The following is a 16,950-nucleotide window of genomic DNA, read 5'->3' as shown; positions in this document are numbered from 1 at the left end:
CTGTGTAGGTTTCTCTCATTATTTCTCGTCCTTCTGGAAAACAAACCATCCAACAATTATCCAAATTAAGTGTGAAACATATTTTGTGTTCTGATCTACACAGAAAATTCAAACAGCAAGCAAAGTGATGCCATCCCCAAATTTTTGAAAAGTCAATACTCTGTCAAATGTTCAATAATTATAAGATTCAATTAAAACCTACCCTTTTGTAACAGCATAAATCAGTAAAACACCAACTACAACAAATTCCTGAAACACTCAAAGGACAACACCATGCATTCGCGCAAATATTCGAAAGAAACCAATTATCTACTCTTCCAAGCAGTGGAATCTTGAAAAACCTCAGATTTTGAGGCCTTACATGTGAAATAAGAGATAGTTCAGTTGAAGGAAATCTTGGCAAGGATATTTGATTGTTTTTCATTTTCCAAATATTCTTTTCCATATTTAGAGTTTCAAATTCAAACTTGATAAAATCTTCATTTTGTGAAACTTGAATTCCTTCAATGGGCCTTTTTTTGACAATCAATTGAAAAAAGTATTCCACAATTCTTTCCCTTCTATCACTGTGAATCCATTGCTCTTTCAATATTTTCATCGTTTCCTTATCATATAACATATCTAATTGAATTGTTGCTCGTTCTTCCATCCACTCAACCAAGCAATTCTTCACCAAATAATACAAGAGCAACATTCCAATATCTCCACCTAGATAAACATATCCATAAATAGGATTCCAATTGTGAGGAACATATCCATACTCATCAACATTAATTGGTCTTCCTCTTGAATGCAATCCCTCCACTTTTGTATGAATATTCCATAAACTGATACAATCTTTCATATTGACAACTCTTCCTGGAATTCCCTTTCTATCATCACATTCTTTAACAATTTGTAAATGAAGAATGATTTCTTTGGTCAATCTACAAACATTCATTGAAATATTGTTAACGATATTTGGCACTTTTTCAATCCATTCCTTTAAATATTGTCTAATTGACTTGTGTTCTTCTGTTGAAATTCTATTCACGTAATAAACGCTCTCTTCATTCTCAGTGTCTTTATCCAAAATATTTGAAAAGAATTGTTCCAATTTATCAAAACACTCATTCGAATCACTTTCCAATAATTTGAGTGAAATTTCAAATTCTGGAAATTGACTATCGGATGATGGAATTTTTCTTGATCGGAATGAAGAAATTGTTGGATAGTTTTAGGCTCTAGTGGTGATTGTCTTGTTGATAACTGTCTATATAAATTCTTACAAGAATGTTGTAAACTAAAGTAGACGAAATAACAATCTTTCGTTGGAAAGAAGGATAGAATATTTGCAAGGCTGTCGCTATCCAGCTGTTGTATCATTTTTTAGTTCTTTCCAGTTCATTATATGCAACAATTATCTGTCATTTTCCAGTCAACTTGAAAAAATTGAAAAATTGAGTTTAAGCATCAATTCAAGAAACGTCATCATAAAACTGTTCACAGTACTGCCAAATTAAAATCCAGATTAAAGAGTGATAATGAATTATTTATTTACACAAAATGCATAATAATTACCAAACAGCACAATACAAGAGAATAAATGAAACTGCTACTGAATGAGGAAGGAGCTATTGACCACCTTGTTCCAATAACTTTAAGATATCTATTATCATCAGTATTTTCCTGTACTGATCTTGAAACAAATGTCTTGATTGTGGAATCCAATTTTTCGTCCAATACTAGAGAATAGTCGGAATAAAATTGCTCAATAGAGCTATCTGTTAGAGAAATATTTTGTGATCTCACAACATCATAATTGGCAGGTGTAACCAATTGTAAAGTAATGGTTGTATATTTGAAATCATTGGAATATTCCATAAATGAAGTTCCAAATGTGAAATCTCTCTTAAGGGCATAATATTGATTACCATTTCTAGAGAAGAGTGGAACCAGAGTTGTACCAGTCCAAACATATAATTGATTACTATTATTACTATCACAATCTTGAAAGTCGGCAATCAAGTTGTTAAAATATCCAAAATCATTAAATGTTAAACATTTTCCAGAATCAACATTAATCACTTGGGAAGCATTCTTTCCCATAATATTAACAATTTTGAAATGATTTCTCGAATTGGTGGTTGGATTGAACATTTTCAATTGTGGAGTGTGAAGAATAGTTCTCGACGAGGTGGCATTACTATCACTTTGTTTCAAAATGTTTGCCCAACCATTTGGTTTGAAAACCATTACAAAAGTCTTTCCATCAAAAGCAGTTGGGAAATATGGTGATGTCAAATCGGTAAACAATGGAACTGTCTTTCCAACAGTTGTGTTCTTTCCCAGAAAATATGACTCTACGTTGTAACTATTCACCATCAAGTAGAATGAATTCCTAATTCTATTCACAGCCAGAACTTCAATTCTCTCCACAAGATCATTTGAATTGGTCAATTTTTGAAATCTAACAGGCAATCTAATAGAAACATAATAGCTATTAATATAATCCAAAGCAGTATTTCTATCTAGGGATGAATTCTTCATCACCTCATTCAACAAGTCCAATGTTGTAATTCTTCCCGAATAAGTAAAAGTTGAAGTGTAATTCAAGGCGTCTAGGGCTGATTGAAGGGCAGCATTTCCTTGAGCTGATTGTTCTACCATTGAAACATCTCCATGATTATCAGAATTCATAAAGGAGGAATATTCCGATGATGATGATAAACAATGAATCATCATTGGATGACTAGCCATCATGATAATTGCAATCAAAACCAATAGTATTGTCAAGTAATTTTTCATCACTTGTTGTATATTATTATTATTACCTTTTCCTTCTTGTTGTTGCATCAATACGAGATCTGTTATTGTTACCCTTCTCTGAAAAGTGTGTCGTTTTGTTTCTTCTTGTGGTTGCATTTTTTTTGTTCTTGTTGTTCTGTTATTATTCCCATGAACTTGGAAGTTTGTGATCTTGAATGTATGTAAGGAGATGACAGAAGATTTACCTATTGTTAATCGATTCATACATTTAAATATTGTGAAAAAATTATATTAAGATTACAAAAGGTTTATTTAAAATATTATCACAAGCAGTTTACTTGTCACTCAATGAACTAATTTTTTGGAAAGAACCATTAACATCTTCCTTCCACAAAGTAACTTCATTATCAGCAGTAGAAATGGCCAAAATATTACCAGTTAATGACCAACTAACTCTCCAAACAACATTTTCGAAAGGTAAAATTTGCTTGCTCCATTGGTTTGAATTTTGATCTCTAGTCCAAATAATAACTCGTTTATCTTGGGAGCATGAGGCAATAGTTTCATAAGGGAGACCAATATTTGGTGCCCAAGAAACATCTCTAACCCAATCGTCATGTCCTTCCAATTCAGCTTCAATTTGCCATTGGTTTGAGCTTTCATTGAATTCCCAAATTTTAACAAGCTTATCACTTCCACCTGAAACAATTCTCTTAACAAACTTTAAATTTTCTGGTTGATCTTGTGAAGATTGTTGAACCAAAGCACCAGTGTGTGATGCAGGAGCCCAACAAACAGAGTTACATCCAGTTTTGTGAGCATCTCTAATATTAGAAACCTTCCAATTATTGCTTTGTTCATCGTAGGAGAAGAATGTAATTTGTGAGTCGGAGCTTGCACTAGCCAAATGAAGTCCATGTTCGTGAGGAGCCCAAGAGATTGAATTTACGCTACTCTCAAGTCTATATTCAAAAACTTTAGTAAATTTGTGAGTTTGTTGATTTTCCTTCCAAATAATAACTCTATGATCATAGGAACAGCTGGCAATTATCGATCCAAATTGTGGATGAGCCCAACTAACTTGCCAGACTGGACCTTCATGACCGATGAGAGTATCCACCAACTTTGGTTCCTCAGAATTACTTGGAGCCAAATCAAAAATTCTAATTGTAGCATCACTTGAACAAGTGGCCAATCTCTTTCCGTAGTAATCAGCTTGAGCATCATGGATCATATCCTGATGTTCAGATGAGAAGGTTTTAATTGGAGCAGTTGAATGTGATGAAGTAGAAGCACTCATATTTTTTTATAATTAATTTTTATTTGTTGTGATGATAATTTTTGGATTGTATTAGCTGGCACTTACGTGGAAGAGAGAATTTTCTTCATCATCGTTCTTCTTAACATGATTCTCAGACTACGCAGTATTAGACATCAGGGAAATATGATTTAATTAAATGTAGTAATAAATTAATATTTATTTAATAATAATTAATTAATTGGAAAATAATTTAAAGGTAATCATTCAATTCATTGACTTCATCCAAAGACAAGACATCAGACATACAATTCTTCAAGACACCAACAATTTGCTTCATAGATCTAGCAGTCAACAAGTCCTTAGCATCGACAGTCATCAAAACAGTCTTGACATCAAAAACATTTCTAAGCTTACAAATACTATACTTTTGACCATCAATAGGTGAGATGGAATCAGTATAACATCCAGGATGGGAATTAAAGCTAGCATCAATGATACGTTCACAATTCCATTCAGATCCAGTATTAGACAACAACTTTTCAACAACATTTTGCATCAAGAACTTTTGCAAACAGTGACCAGTTGAAGAAACCCACTTTTGAGCATATTCACTCTTGTAAGCTCCTCTATTAACATCAGAGAAGAATTTAGAACAATACTTGTAACCATATCCAAGAGCATAACCATTAGGACCACAAGGCTTGATCTTTTCCAAACATTGTGTATAGAAGGTACACTTATCATAGCTTTGAATGGCAGCCAAACAAGTGGCACGAAGTTCTGGTGAGAGAGACAATTGGTATGATGGAGCTACTACGAGAGCAACAATGAGAAGGAGGAGAACGAGGCAAATATTTCTAGGCTGTTTTGTTATAATTTTCATGAAAGCAATAATAATACATGTTAGAAGTTAATAATGGAGAATGATGATAGCATGTAAATAATATTATTCATATTAATAGAAGATAATTATTCCATTATGATGATAAAGATGATTATTGATTAGCCGTCGTCATCCACACAAAATATCATCACATATTAAAAATCACAAATATTCATCATCCACCAATATATCAAAAGATGATCATCAAATAACAACGAGAATATTAGTAATAAATTACAGAGCATCAACATACATTCATTTCGTTTTTTTTAAGAATGTTATCACTCCATGCAAATACTTCCAAATACAATGGGCTGTCGCATTACTATGATTACGAACACATATTTAGACCTACCATTGGCTCAATATTGTAAAGTACAGTATTACAAACAATATTTTGAATAAAATCCAATTTCATTAAGAAGAATAATCAAAGCTCCTTCATTCATCTTTTAAAAGCATAATATTTTCTAATACTGGTAATGACATTCCAAATCTCTGCTATTAATAGATGAGAAAGATATCAAAAAAAAATCGTTTATTACGACACGATATCAAAAAAAATGGGCAAGGCTTCGCTTTCTGGAATTGTTCTTGCTCTGTGTTGCACAGGTGTTGTGTTATTGATGAATTATAATCCACAGACCAACGATATTAGAAGTGCATATGATTACATCACGTCCAGTAGTAATTTGATGGCAATTATATTTTTCTATTTTTTCTTCTATAATATTTATTTGGAGATTGGCCATGAGATGCCAATTTTGCCAGTTTTTTTTTATCTTTGTTTTTTTATTGTAAATTGCCTTATTGATTTTATGGGAGACTTTTCTAATTGGACATTTTTTGTAGACTTTGGAGATATTATCCTGTGCTATATTATTCACTATTTTAGTAAGGGAAAAACTAGTACTACTCGTTCTGCTCCTCAACCTTTTGCAGTTCATTTGTTTAACCAAATTAGAAGCCACTTCCATACGTATGAGGAACAGTTTGATGACTTTAAGGAGAATTATCCTCATGTTTTCATTTCAGTTATAGGCATAGTTATGTCAATCTACTTTTTCTTTTTGAAAACTGATTATTCAACTGGTGATTATGGAGCCATTTTCAATTCTAATCTAAGTCAAATTGGATCATATGTGAATATCTTGAGTGGCACCATACTTGGTGCAGTTCATTATGTAATGAGTTTCTTCAAGTTTAATTAAGCCAAGTCTAAACAAAAGAAATCTTCATTTCATAGTAAGATTGTTGGGATATCAATGCTTTCTATTTTCCCTCTATTCATTGCATTGACATTAGCGGATTGCAAATGGTGGTGTTTTAGTGCCACAGCTATTTTAGCATTAGTAAACTTTATTGCTATATTTGTTAGAAGCACTTCGAAGGCTTACAATAACATTCACAACATGAAGAATTAAACCCAACCCAAGCATATGAATTAAAGGTCATTTTCCTAATAATATATAATAAACAACACAGTTACCAATCTTTCACGAAAATCAATAAATGGTCAATCAGAAAAATCATTCGAATAATATGAAATACATAGTAAATATACAATACTTGATTGAACAAATCACGTTTTGCATCAAGGGTTCATTCATCAATATATACTCCTTTTTCCTATTAATAAACTCCAAAACTTACAAAATATAACTTCAAGAAAAAAAATGCCAATTACATTCAAAGTCACTGAGGCGATGGTTGTGAATTCATTATATATTGAGGTTGCAGTTTGTATTTTCTCTCTCTTTAAAACCAAAACAAGCCTTTGAACCTGAACAAATTCTTCCTGGAAAGGAGAGAAATCTTTCAAAGACTGAAGAAAAGGAAGTTTATGTAAAGCAACCGATTATATCAAGTTTTGGTAAAATAGATGAATCCATGATCATGTTGGGATCAAATTCTTTTGTAAAAAGTGTTGTTCAAGCCTATTCCTATCATAATAATTTGGTCATTAGACCTGATGATGTATGGCTTACTATTTGTACTCAATTTTCGAAATATGTGAATGGAAAGTCAGAAGAATTGAGAGACAAATTTGTAGACTTTGATGGAAAGAAGCAATTAACAGTCTACGGTTCTGGTAATTTATTCTCGGCTGATTATGTTTCCCTCTCATTGGATATGACCAATCAAATTGTACAGAATATTAAGGATCCAAGTGTAAGAGAATGGGTCATGCCAGACTTTACTACCACCACTGAGAATGATAGGATGGTTGGAGCAGTGGTTCTTATGGCTGCTATGAAGAATTACTTTGATTACAAGTTTTTTTTGTTTTGTAACTTGCCAAGTGTAACATTATTGGGAGAGGTTGAGGACTGGATCAAGATTAGAGAAAGAGCGAACAGATTATTGGAATTTGACACAAAGGAAGGATATATGGAAAAATGGTCTACTTTATTATTCCCAGTTTTGGATCATTTTGTAGAATCAATCAAGGGAAATCCAGATAAGGAGTGGTGGAATAGAGTAGCTCACTTTTCAGGTAGTGGATCAGGTCCTCGTTATTTGGGTGGATGGATTACAACTTTCTGTGTATTTTCAGATGAGGGAACATGGAAAGGAGATTGTAAACCTGGTGCATGGCCAAAGATTGATTCACAAGATATTCCGAGAGGATACGTCAATGTTCCAATTTTAGTCAAAGATAATGGTACAGAGTATAAGACTGAAATGTTTGCTGGACACATTATTTCTAATGTGTTGGAAGATGGAAAGACTATTCAACCAAGAGTAGATTGGGCTCTTTTCCAACTCAAAGAATAAATTTAGTTGTGGAAGAATAAACAGTTGTAACAACATGTGGAAAAAACAAACTTTAAAATGTTGTATTATAATCTTTGACTACAATTTTTCATTCGAATAATTGTAATTGTTGAGTTTTGATTGGATGTACATTTGGAGAAATAATTTTTGAACGCCATATTTGAAAAACTGGCGTTGTTTCGAATAATGTCACATTTAACACGCCACATTCCCTACAACGACAAGTCAACTCTGTAAAATTACATCATTACAATCCGACAAAAACCTAAAAATTTCCAAAAAAAGACAAATTGCAACCACACCTTCTAAAGTTTCTGATCACAAAAAACCTTTAAAACCCCAACAACTGTCACCTGCCAATCAACCAAACAAAAAAAACAATCAATACAACTAACAACAAAAATGTCTTATCCAATCCCAACCCCATACGAATGGTCAACCACTCTCGATATTGGCAATGCTGAATTAAACGAACAACACAAGAAACTCTTCACTTTAATCAACGCTTTAGATGCCAAGAGAAGTTGCGGCACAACATTGAAGGAATTATTAGATTACGTTGTTTTCCACTTCAAGACTGAAGAAGATTTGTTTGCTAAGGCTGGTTGGTCTGAATCTGCCTCTCATAAGGAAACTCATGATAAATTTGTTCAGGATGCTTTGGCCTTGACTAGTGTTGGAGATGCTGAGATGCAATTTATTAAGCAATGGTTGATTACTCACATTTGTGCTTCTGATATGAAGTATAAGGGTGTTATTTAAATAAAATTAGAGATTTTAGAAAGTGAAAAAATTGTTGGGAATTTGATGTTGAAAGAAGTGAAGATTTTATGGGAAACTAAACTAATCTTGATAAAAAAATACTATGAGAACATGTTGGAGTAGTATTGAGAAAAAGCTAAAAATGGAAATGTTTGAAAAGTGGAATGAAAGATGAAAAATTAATGTTTTGTAATTTCAAAAAGAAAATGAAACGATTTATTGTATTGTTGATAGCAATAGTGTTGATTATACAGTTTGCACAAACAGTGTATTGCTCAGAGAGAAGGAAACACTCGAGGAAAACGAAACATCCATCTTTGGAAAGTTTCGAATGCAATCATTCGAATGGCCAAGAAGAAATAATTCATCAGTACCATAAATCTACTCATAAAAAGCATCATCATCATAGGAAACATCCTAAACACGTTCATAAAATTAAGAAAATTAAGAAAAGAAGAGAGGAGAAACCAAAAGAAACTAAACCTTGTAAAGACGAAACTCTTCCTTCACATCCAAGATGTTTTTTCGTTTCCTATCAAATTAAATCCAAACAAGAGACAATTCTCAAACATTATTTTGCCACCAATCCATCTTTCCAATAAATTATATTACAAAACTAATTCACAAACTAAACTTGAAATCGCAATTGGACTGCAATCAAGGAATTCCATAGAGACAATAAACAAGCAATTGAAATAAATCACTTTGTAATAAACAGATGATGACCAAAATTTCAAGTGCTTTTAATATCTCAGGAACTCATTGAATAAACATATAATTTTTCTTCGAATGCAAAGGTATTTTGAAAGGAAAATAATAAGATGTCTGATATAAGACATACTTTTTCATCTTCACTTGTTGAGTATTAGGTTATAAATAAGGAAAGGTTGGAAAAAATCTATTGAAAGAAAATCTTTTAAATATCTGAGAAGAAAACTTGAGATTAAACACAAAGAAAATGTCGATACAGAGTATGTTAGGTAGATATTCGATATACATACATGTATTGATCTTGATTGTGAGCGGATTTTTATATGGAATTGTATTTTATTGTTTAGAACTTTCGAATGTGAAAACTAAATTTTCATTTCTGGATTCATTGTTTATTTCTATAACGAATATATGTCTGACAGGATTTTTGAATCATTCATTGGAAAATATACGAGTATCTTCACAGATTTGTTTGTTATTGGCCATGTTGACTGGATCCATTTTCGTAACAATGATTCCGATTACAATTTGTAAAGTTTACAATACAAGAAATGAAATGATTAGGAAAGTACTTCAAGAAGAAAGTATGGACGATGAAATATTGGAGGATGAACTCTCAGGAGTTGCTTCCGAAGGACTGTTCAATAGATTTGGAAGAAGGGTTTCGTCACTTTGTAAGAAACCTTTACAACAAGAATATGATTATTATCAGGAGAGTGAAATTGAATTCTACAGCATCATTTGGACAAATATCATAATTTACTCTTTCTTTATTCTTTCTATATTGTTGGGTTTCTTAATTTTAGGTATTTCATTCCACCTTTCCAATAACTTTTATCTGAAAGGAAACAATCCCTTCTGGTTAGGACTCTTCATTTCCACCTCTGCATTCCTCAACTGTGGAACAACTCTCCTCGATGAAGGCCTTGAAAACTTTACCAATCCAATCATCTTTTCCACAATTTCCTTATTAATCTTAATGGGACATGTTTTTCTTCCAATAACTTTGAAATTTATATTTTGGATTTTCTGGAGAATTTCAACAAAACGAAAGAAACTTTTCAAGTATATTTTGGAGAATTGTCATCAAATGAGTCCATTAATGGCTCATCAGGAATATCAGACTTGGATTTATGGAGTTTCTAATGTATTATTGATTCTGATAGGTTTCGTTTTTACCTACTGGAATGAATCTGTTCAATTATTGGCTATGAAAAATAGTGAAAATGGAGGAGGAATTGAAAATGTTGTAATTAGTTTGTTTCTTCCAATTTCTGCTAGAAATGCAGGCATTTCCTTAATGGATTTATCATCACTTTCGAATATAACTTTGGTGTTTTACATATTTCTAATGTATATCAAACCGAAAATGGTTTATAATTTGGGGTGTAGAGTTTATGAAATGTTGAATTTCTCCAATTACTCAACCATGGGCGAAACTGGCAGAAATCAAGATGCAAAATCACTTGAAATATCATCTAATGAGCCTTACCATGCAAGTTTCTATAACATTTCATCCAGTTTCTTCTCAAAATTAATCTCTACTATATTCTATTCTATTTCAACTCAATCATTAACTTTAGTTTTCTTTACACTTTTAATTTCCATTTCTGAAATTTCTCAACTTTCCAATTATTCAACTTTAATATTTGAAATTACATTCGAAGTGACAAGTGCGTTATCAAACACTGGTTTTTCTATTGGACTTTCGAATAGCAAATTAAGTCTGTGTTCACATTTCAATTCATTTTCTAAATTACTATTATGTGGAGTCATGTTCATTGGACGATTCAGATATTTCAAAGAAACAACTCTTTATTAGTAATTGATTACGGGTACGAACCAACATCATAGAGTTTTTATCTTTTAATACTATTCAGAAGATGAATGAGCGCATTTCAATCATTCTTACAATCATTCAAATTGAGCAAATTTAGAACAACTCACATGGGAAGCAATAGATAAGTTACTAAAAATTTGAATGGAGGAATTCAATATTTTGATTGGTGAATTATTCATATTTGACGAATCAGAGGGTTTGGAAATTTTTTCTCAATCATTGTTAAGACTCTTTCTGTATCAAAGATCATTGATCATCGCTCAATCCCTTAACCATAGATACAGACCAACTCACTCAATAGAGCTGGTAATTTTACCATTCATATATCTGCTATTAAAATATCAATTCATATTTATTTCATGTGCAGTTGCAGTCTGACCATTTGAATCATCTTGAAGTGTTGAGAGTAGTAGTCTGTGAACTCACTTAGTGTGAATAAAAGGATCATGTTGCTCTGCCCAGTTTAGGAATTCTTCAATGAGCTTGTTTAATATATCATTAAATAAAGATATTGTTTTTGTTGCAGTGTGTGCAATCTTATTCCTTTGAGGGTAATTGTTGGTATAGAATTGCCAAAGTGTTTTGATATCAGAGAAAGATAACCCAACAGTAAGAACTTGTGGATTAGTAAGGTTGATGTAATTATCCATTTTTTCCCACCAACTTCCAGTTTTTTCTTGTAAATACTTTTCAGTAAACAACATAAAGGAGCATTATAAGGCATTAAGAATTTGCATAAGTTGCAATTCTTGTTCAACATTAGTAATACGGATTTTAAAGCCTTCGTTCTCCTTCTCAACATCAGTAATACGGGTTTTGAGGTCTTGATTTTCCTTCTTGAAGTCTTGATTCTCCTTTTCAACAGCAGTAATACGGATTTTGAGCTCATTGCTTTCCTTTTGGATGGCTTTAACATCTTTAACGATACCTTCAAGTGTAAGCTGGTATTTTTGATTCAATTCACAGGCTTCGGAATATTTGTTTTGAAGAATTTCAACTTCGTTTTCTCTCTTTTCGGATATCTCATAAAAGTCATTCTCTTGAGTTTCAATAAACGTTTTAAGATCTTGATTTTCATTCAGGAGTTTCGTTGCCAACTCTTTAGCCTGTAACCAACTTTTCTCGAGTTTAAGAAATTCTATGGTAGGAGGAGCTTGTTGTTCAGTAGTTAGTAATCCCAATTCTTGATTTTCTTTTAGAATGGTTGCGGAATTGAAATCAGACAATACCTTAAATTGACCCGATAACGCCTTTCTCTTAAACTCTTCCTCAGAAAACTGTTCGTTAGGTTTAAACAAATTGTGCATTTTTTTTAAAATTTTTTTTTAAAAATAAAACAACACCTTAATTCAAAGTGACTCAATGAGCACATTGAAATTTATTAATTGAAAGTCACATCAGGAATGGCAATATATATCTAGCGAGGATTGAAAGCCACTGCTAAACTGCAGCATATAGGAAGTTAGCTTTTGAAAATTCAGATTTTTCTGTACTAGTGCCATTGAGATGCTCATGAAAATTATGATTAGCACTAAATGTTGTTCCCTCACTCTTCCGCCAGTACCAGACTTATCGTCATGTTGTCTGCTAGTTAGCAGCTTATCAAACTTTAAAGTTAAGGTCACGTGGCTCCTTTTAGATAAATATATTTTTAAAACACTCCTTAAAAAAATGATTCAAGAACGATGCTTCACCACTCTCAGCAAAGTAGGATTTACAGTGTATTCTTCATCTTGAGTAATACGCTTCATCATAGCATTTCCTCTGTTGCTTTGAAGTCAGGTAAAGTATCGGAGTGAATGACCAATATTCAGGCAATATTTTCAGTTTCTTGCCATGTTCCTCATCATATGTTGGTTGCTTTCTTCTTAGGGTCTATTGCTCATCCTTTGCTTCCTGTTGAATGAAGTATCAACAAATTCACCTTTCATCCTTTGAATTTTGTTGTTTCCGTTCGGATTACAATTAAAAAAATGTCTTCGCTTGCTACCAGTGCACAACTGAATCGACCTAATAATGTTTTTGTTTCATCAAATAATGAAGTTTATATTGCTGATTGTTTTAATAATAGAATTAGAAAAATATTGGAAAATGGAACTATTGTAACAATTGCTGGAAATGGAACTAAGGGTTCCAGTGGTGATAATGGTCTTGCAACAAATGCACAACTGAATCGTCCTTACAGTGTTTTTGTTTCATCAAATAATGAAGTTTATATTGCTGATCAAGGTAATAATAGAATTAGAAAAATATTAGAAAATGGAAATATTATAACAATTGCTGGAAATGGAATTCATGGATTCAGTGGTGATAATGGTCTTGCAACAAATGCACAACTGTATACTCCTTGCAGTGTTTTTGTTTCATCAAATAATGAAGTTTATATTGCTGATCAAGGTAATCATAGAATTAGAAAAATATTAGAAAATGGAAATATTGTAACAATTGCTGGAAATGGAATTCATGGATTCAGTGGTGATAATGGTCTTGCAACAAATGCACAACTGAATTCATCCTATAGTGTTTTTGTTTCATCAAATAATGAAGTTTATATTGCTGATTATTTTAATAATAGAATTAGAAAAATATTAGAAAATGGAAATATTATAACAATTGCTGGAAATGGAACTCATGGATTCAATGGTGATAATGGTCTTGCAACAAATGCACGACTGAATCTCCTTATAGTGTTTTTGTTTCATCAAATAATGAAGTTTATATTGCTGATTATTTTAATAATAGAATTAGAAAAATATTAGAAAATGGAAATATTATAACAATTGCTGGAAATGGAATTCATGGATTCAATGGTGATAATGGTCTTGCAACAAATGCACGACTGAATCATCCTTTTAGTGTTTTTGTTTCATCAAATAATGAAGTTTATATTGCTGATTATTATAATAATAGAATTAGAAAAATATTAGAAAATGGAAATATTATAACAATTGCTGGAAATGGAACTGCTGGATTCAGTGGTGATTCACCTTTTGATATTAGAACGTATCCTCATATTGGAAATAAGTTATTAACTGGAAATGGTAACTTACATTCTAAAATAGAATTTCATAATTTGAAAAAACATTCAAGAGATGAATTATTTGGATTGCCAATTTATGGATTCATTCCCCTCATTGAAAAAACTTCACCAAAATTTAGTAACATTTTGAAGAATGAAAAGTTACTTTGTTTGATGAGTTCATCACAAGAAATTATTCAAAAATTAATTGATTCTTTGATGTATGATAAGAATAAGGTAAAGTTTAGCAAAGAAGAAATCTTGGATGTTTTATTCATTTTGGGTTTATTTAAGAATGGTGAATTTATTGATTTGAAAAGATCATTGACAAGTGAATTTGTGAACTCACTCACATTAGAAAATCTTACTTTCAAATGGGAAACAATTGAAAATTTACTCAAAATTTGCAATGAGGAATTCAATGTTCAAAATTACATTCTTGATCATTTGAATAACTATTGTATTGAATATGCTGTTGTTCAAATGAGGACCAAAAAAGGAAACACTTTATTACCAACTCTTCCAATAATTATGAGAAATGCTACTGCCATTTTTTCAAAAATGATCATTACTCAACCAACTGCAATTAATATTGAGGAAACAATTGAAACTGAGCCACAAATAATTGAATCATTATATAATGACAAGAAAACAAGTGATGTGAAAATCAAAATGGGACAAGACAAATACTTATATTGTCACAAAACTATATTGACTTCATTTAGCACATTGTTTAATGCATTATTTGACAGTGGATCTTGTTTCAGTGATTTGAGTGATGATGGAATATTCACACCTGACGAATCAGAAGATTTGGAATTATTGGAAATTGTGATCAAATATTGTTATGGAATTTCAACTGACAAAATTGATGATGTTAAAATTATTGGATTACTTGATATGGCAATGAAACATGAAATTCAATATCTGGTCGATTATTGCAAGAATAACTTTAATCTATCCATTGATAATTACTTTACAATACTTGAAGCATGTGAAAAATATCTTGATTTACAATCATTTGAGCAATTTTTGAGAGAGATTGTCAAGTTTAGCATTACCAACAGAAAACAACTTTTCAGGGATCACACCAATAGAATTTACAAATTACCTGAAAAAGTTTGTCAAGAAATGCTCTTAAGGCTTTCTCAGGACTTTTGAGATTATTTGGATATGTTATGTGAATAGTGGAATCACTGTCAATATTGTATTTCAGCAATGTAAGATATTCGATTGGAAATTAATCGAGGAATTTAACAAGACGCATGATTAAATGTTCATCAAAATATCGAGAACAACCAATTCTAAATTTTTGGAACTTTGAAAGAATTAAATCGAATAAATATTGAGAGTTTATTCAATTCAAATAATTATCACCGTGTACCTATTCCATGTAACAGTTTTTGTAAATTATGAAATATTTTGAAAAGTCAAAGTTAAAAAAAATGCAAAAAGCCATCATAGAAGAAAATGGAGCAATTTTCGTTCCAATCACAAACAGCACTCCACAACAACAAGAACAAAATCTGATCGAACAATTTGAACAATGTTTAACCAATGCGGAACAATCCATCAAGCAAATTGTTGCCTCCGCATCACTCCGAGATGTTGAAAGACTCACCCTCCAATTTAGAAATGTGGATGAGGATTTTACAAGTTGTTTTTCAGTTTTGAGAAGAGTTTTTGGAAATCAATTACCTGCTGTTACATTGATGGAAATTGATTCACAAGTTGATGCTAAAATTAAGGTACAATTGCAAGCTCAAACTCGTTCAGGAATTGAGAATAATGGTTTGGTGAGATTCCATGTTGGAGAACGTTTTAGTGAGACTGCTGCTTATCAGGGAGTTTTGTACATTTCAGGACAAGTACCAGATGATGGAACTAAGGATATTGAAGGACAAACTGAGGAAGTTTTGGCAATGCTTGATGCTCGTCTTAAGGAGGCAGGAACTGACAAGACAAAATTATTGATGGTTCAAATTTTCTTGGCTAATATGGTTGAGGATTTTGCTGGAATGAATAAGGTATGGGATGCTTGGGTTCCAAAAGGTAATACTCCACCAAGAGCTACTGTTCAAGCTCAATTGGCTAGACCTGAATGGAGAATTGAAATTACAGCAACAGCTGCCATTATTTAAGCTTCCTCATCGTTAATATTAAATAATTGATTTATTCAACACCTCCCTAATTGAATTGAGGTCAATGAAATCAGATTTTATTGATCTATTTGGTATTTAACTGGTCAACTTTAAAAAAATGGATGATTTCTAATAGTCATGCCACAGTGCCATTTTGCAAAACAGAACAAGTCAACATCTGTGAGGAAATTCATCTTCTGGAACCGTCTTCATTCTCAAAGTAAAGAGATTTTTCCTTCTCACAATACCATATTAACTCAGTTGAAGCAAAAATTTGATGCGAGTGGGATTTGAACCCACGCCCTTGCGGAACACGGTATTAGAATACCTTAACGTGTCGTCTTAGACCACTCGACCATCGCACCATCCAATATTTCAAACAACATAGTTAAGACAACAGTTAAAAGAGGTGCCGAGTGTGTTTCAGTTTGAAAGCAAGTTGCCAAAACCATGATTTGTTGTTCTTCCATTACTTTCCATGAGATTCCTTTCCACTTTGCCTCTCATTCAAATTGAAACACAACTTTCCATCTATCGAACGGCTAGCATTCTGTTCAGAAATATGAACTGCCAAACGACAGTATCTATTATTCTGCTCAATCGGTTATTAAATCTGAACTTTCACTTCCTAATTGCTATATTGCATTTTATGATGCGCAAGGAATGGAAACAAACACCAAACCTTTCACCCAAGATTCAACAAAACTAAACAAAAATGCAATGGAGTTTCGTTTCTCCCACTTCCTTCAATGTCACAACTTCCTTCAATGTGAATTTTGTAAATTTCTACATATTTACAATGTGGCC

General features: G+C 32.1%; 9 protein-coding genes and 1 non-coding gene across 10 annotated transcripts; 5 read left to right on the top strand and 5 right to left on the bottom strand.

The window, feature by feature from the left end:
* Positions 1-1,536: 1,536 nt before the first annotated feature.
* On the bottom strand, positions 1,537-2,904 carry NAEGRDRAFT_64413 (uncharacterized protein; the record flags this gene model as incomplete). Its single annotated transcript, XM_002680134.1, has 1 exon — positions 1,537-2,904. One exon carries the CDS (start codon positions 2,902-2,904, stop codon positions 1,537-1,539), a length of 1,368 nt encoding a protein of 455 aa, XP_002680180.1.
* A 137-nt stretch (positions 2,905-3,041) lies between these two features.
* Positions 3,042-4,048, bottom strand: NAEGRDRAFT_35757 (sec13 protein; the record flags this gene model as incomplete). Its single annotated transcript, XM_002680133.1, has 1 exon — positions 3,042-4,048. One exon carries the CDS (start codon positions 4,046-4,048, stop codon positions 3,083-3,085), a length of 966 nt encoding a protein of 321 aa, XP_002680179.1. The 3' UTR covers positions 3,042-3,082.
* A 211-nt stretch (positions 4,049-4,259) lies between these two features.
* NAEGRDRAFT_64411 (uncharacterized protein) lies at positions 4,260-4,892 on the bottom strand (the record flags this gene model as incomplete). Its single annotated transcript, XM_002680132.1, has 1 exon — positions 4,260-4,892. The coding sequence occupies one exon, from the start codon at positions 4,890-4,892 to the stop codon at positions 4,260-4,262; it is 633 nt and encodes a 210-aa protein (XP_002680178.1).
* A 563-nt stretch (positions 4,893-5,455) lies between these two features.
* NAEGRDRAFT_64410 (uncharacterized protein) lies at positions 5,456-6,103 on the top strand (the record flags this gene model as incomplete). Its single annotated transcript, XM_002680258.1, has 1 exon — positions 5,456-6,103. One exon carries the CDS (start codon positions 5,456-5,458, stop codon positions 6,101-6,103), a length of 648 nt encoding a protein of 215 aa, XP_002680304.1.
* Positions 6,104-6,788: 685 nt separating this feature from the next.
* NAEGRDRAFT_31583 (uncharacterized protein) lies at positions 6,789-7,670 on the top strand (the record flags this gene model as incomplete). Its single annotated transcript, XM_002680257.1, has 1 exon — positions 6,789-7,670. The coding sequence occupies one exon, from the start codon at positions 6,789-6,791 to the stop codon at positions 7,668-7,670; it is 882 nt and encodes a 293-aa protein (XP_002680303.1).
* Positions 7,671-8,052: 382 nt separating this feature from the next.
* On the top strand, positions 8,053-8,454 carry NAEGRDRAFT_83016 (myohemerythrin). Its single transcript, XM_002680256.1, has one exon. The coding sequence runs from the start codon at positions 8,073-8,075 to the stop codon at positions 8,430-8,432; it is 360 nt and encodes a 119-aa protein (XP_002680302.1). The 5' UTR covers positions 8,053-8,072; the 3' UTR covers positions 8,433-8,454.
* A 3,242-nt stretch (positions 8,455-11,696) lies between these two features.
* NAEGRDRAFT_47045 (uncharacterized protein) lies at positions 11,697-12,290 on the bottom strand (the record flags this gene model as incomplete). Its single annotated transcript, XM_002680131.1, has 1 exon — positions 11,697-12,290. One exon carries the CDS (start codon positions 12,288-12,290, stop codon positions 11,697-11,699), a length of 594 nt encoding a protein of 197 aa, XP_002680177.1.
* Positions 12,291-12,956: 666 nt separating this feature from the next.
* Positions 12,957-15,163, top strand: NAEGRDRAFT_64406 (uncharacterized protein; the record flags this gene model as incomplete). Its single annotated transcript, XM_002680255.1, has 2 exons — positions 12,957-13,635; positions 13,743-15,163. The coding sequence occupies 2 exons, from the start codon at positions 12,957-12,959 to the stop codon at positions 15,161-15,163; spliced, it is 2,100 nt and encodes a 699-aa protein (XP_002680301.1).
* A 284-nt stretch (positions 15,164-15,447) lies between these two features.
* NAEGRDRAFT_64405 (uncharacterized protein) lies at positions 15,448-16,143 on the top strand (the record flags this gene model as incomplete). Its single annotated transcript, XM_002680254.1, has 1 exon — positions 15,448-16,143. One exon carries the CDS (start codon positions 15,448-15,450, stop codon positions 16,141-16,143), a length of 696 nt encoding a protein of 231 aa, XP_002680300.1.
* Positions 16,144-16,418: 275 nt separating this feature from the next.
* Positions 16,419-16,508, bottom strand: NAEGRDRAFT_t159. The gene has a single exon. It is a non-coding gene; the product is annotated as a tRNA-Leu (tRNA).
* Positions 16,509-16,950: the final 442 nt, after the last annotated feature.

Source organism: Naegleria gruberi (assembly GCF_000004985.1).
Source record: "Naegleria gruberi genomic scaffold NAEGRscaffold_10, whole genome shotgun sequence".
NCBI classification, from domain to species: Eukaryota; Heterolobosea; class Eutetramitea; order Acrasida; family Naegleriidae; genus Naegleria; species Naegleria gruberi.
Note: the sequence above shows the minus strand (reverse complement) of the source record. Positions and strands in the feature narration are given on the sequence as shown.

Coding starts and splice junctions, on each gene's coding strand:
- NAEGRDRAFT_83016 (XM_002680256.1), top strand. CDS start 8,073: ATGTCTTATCCAATCCCAACCCCATACGAATGGTCAACCACTCTCGAT.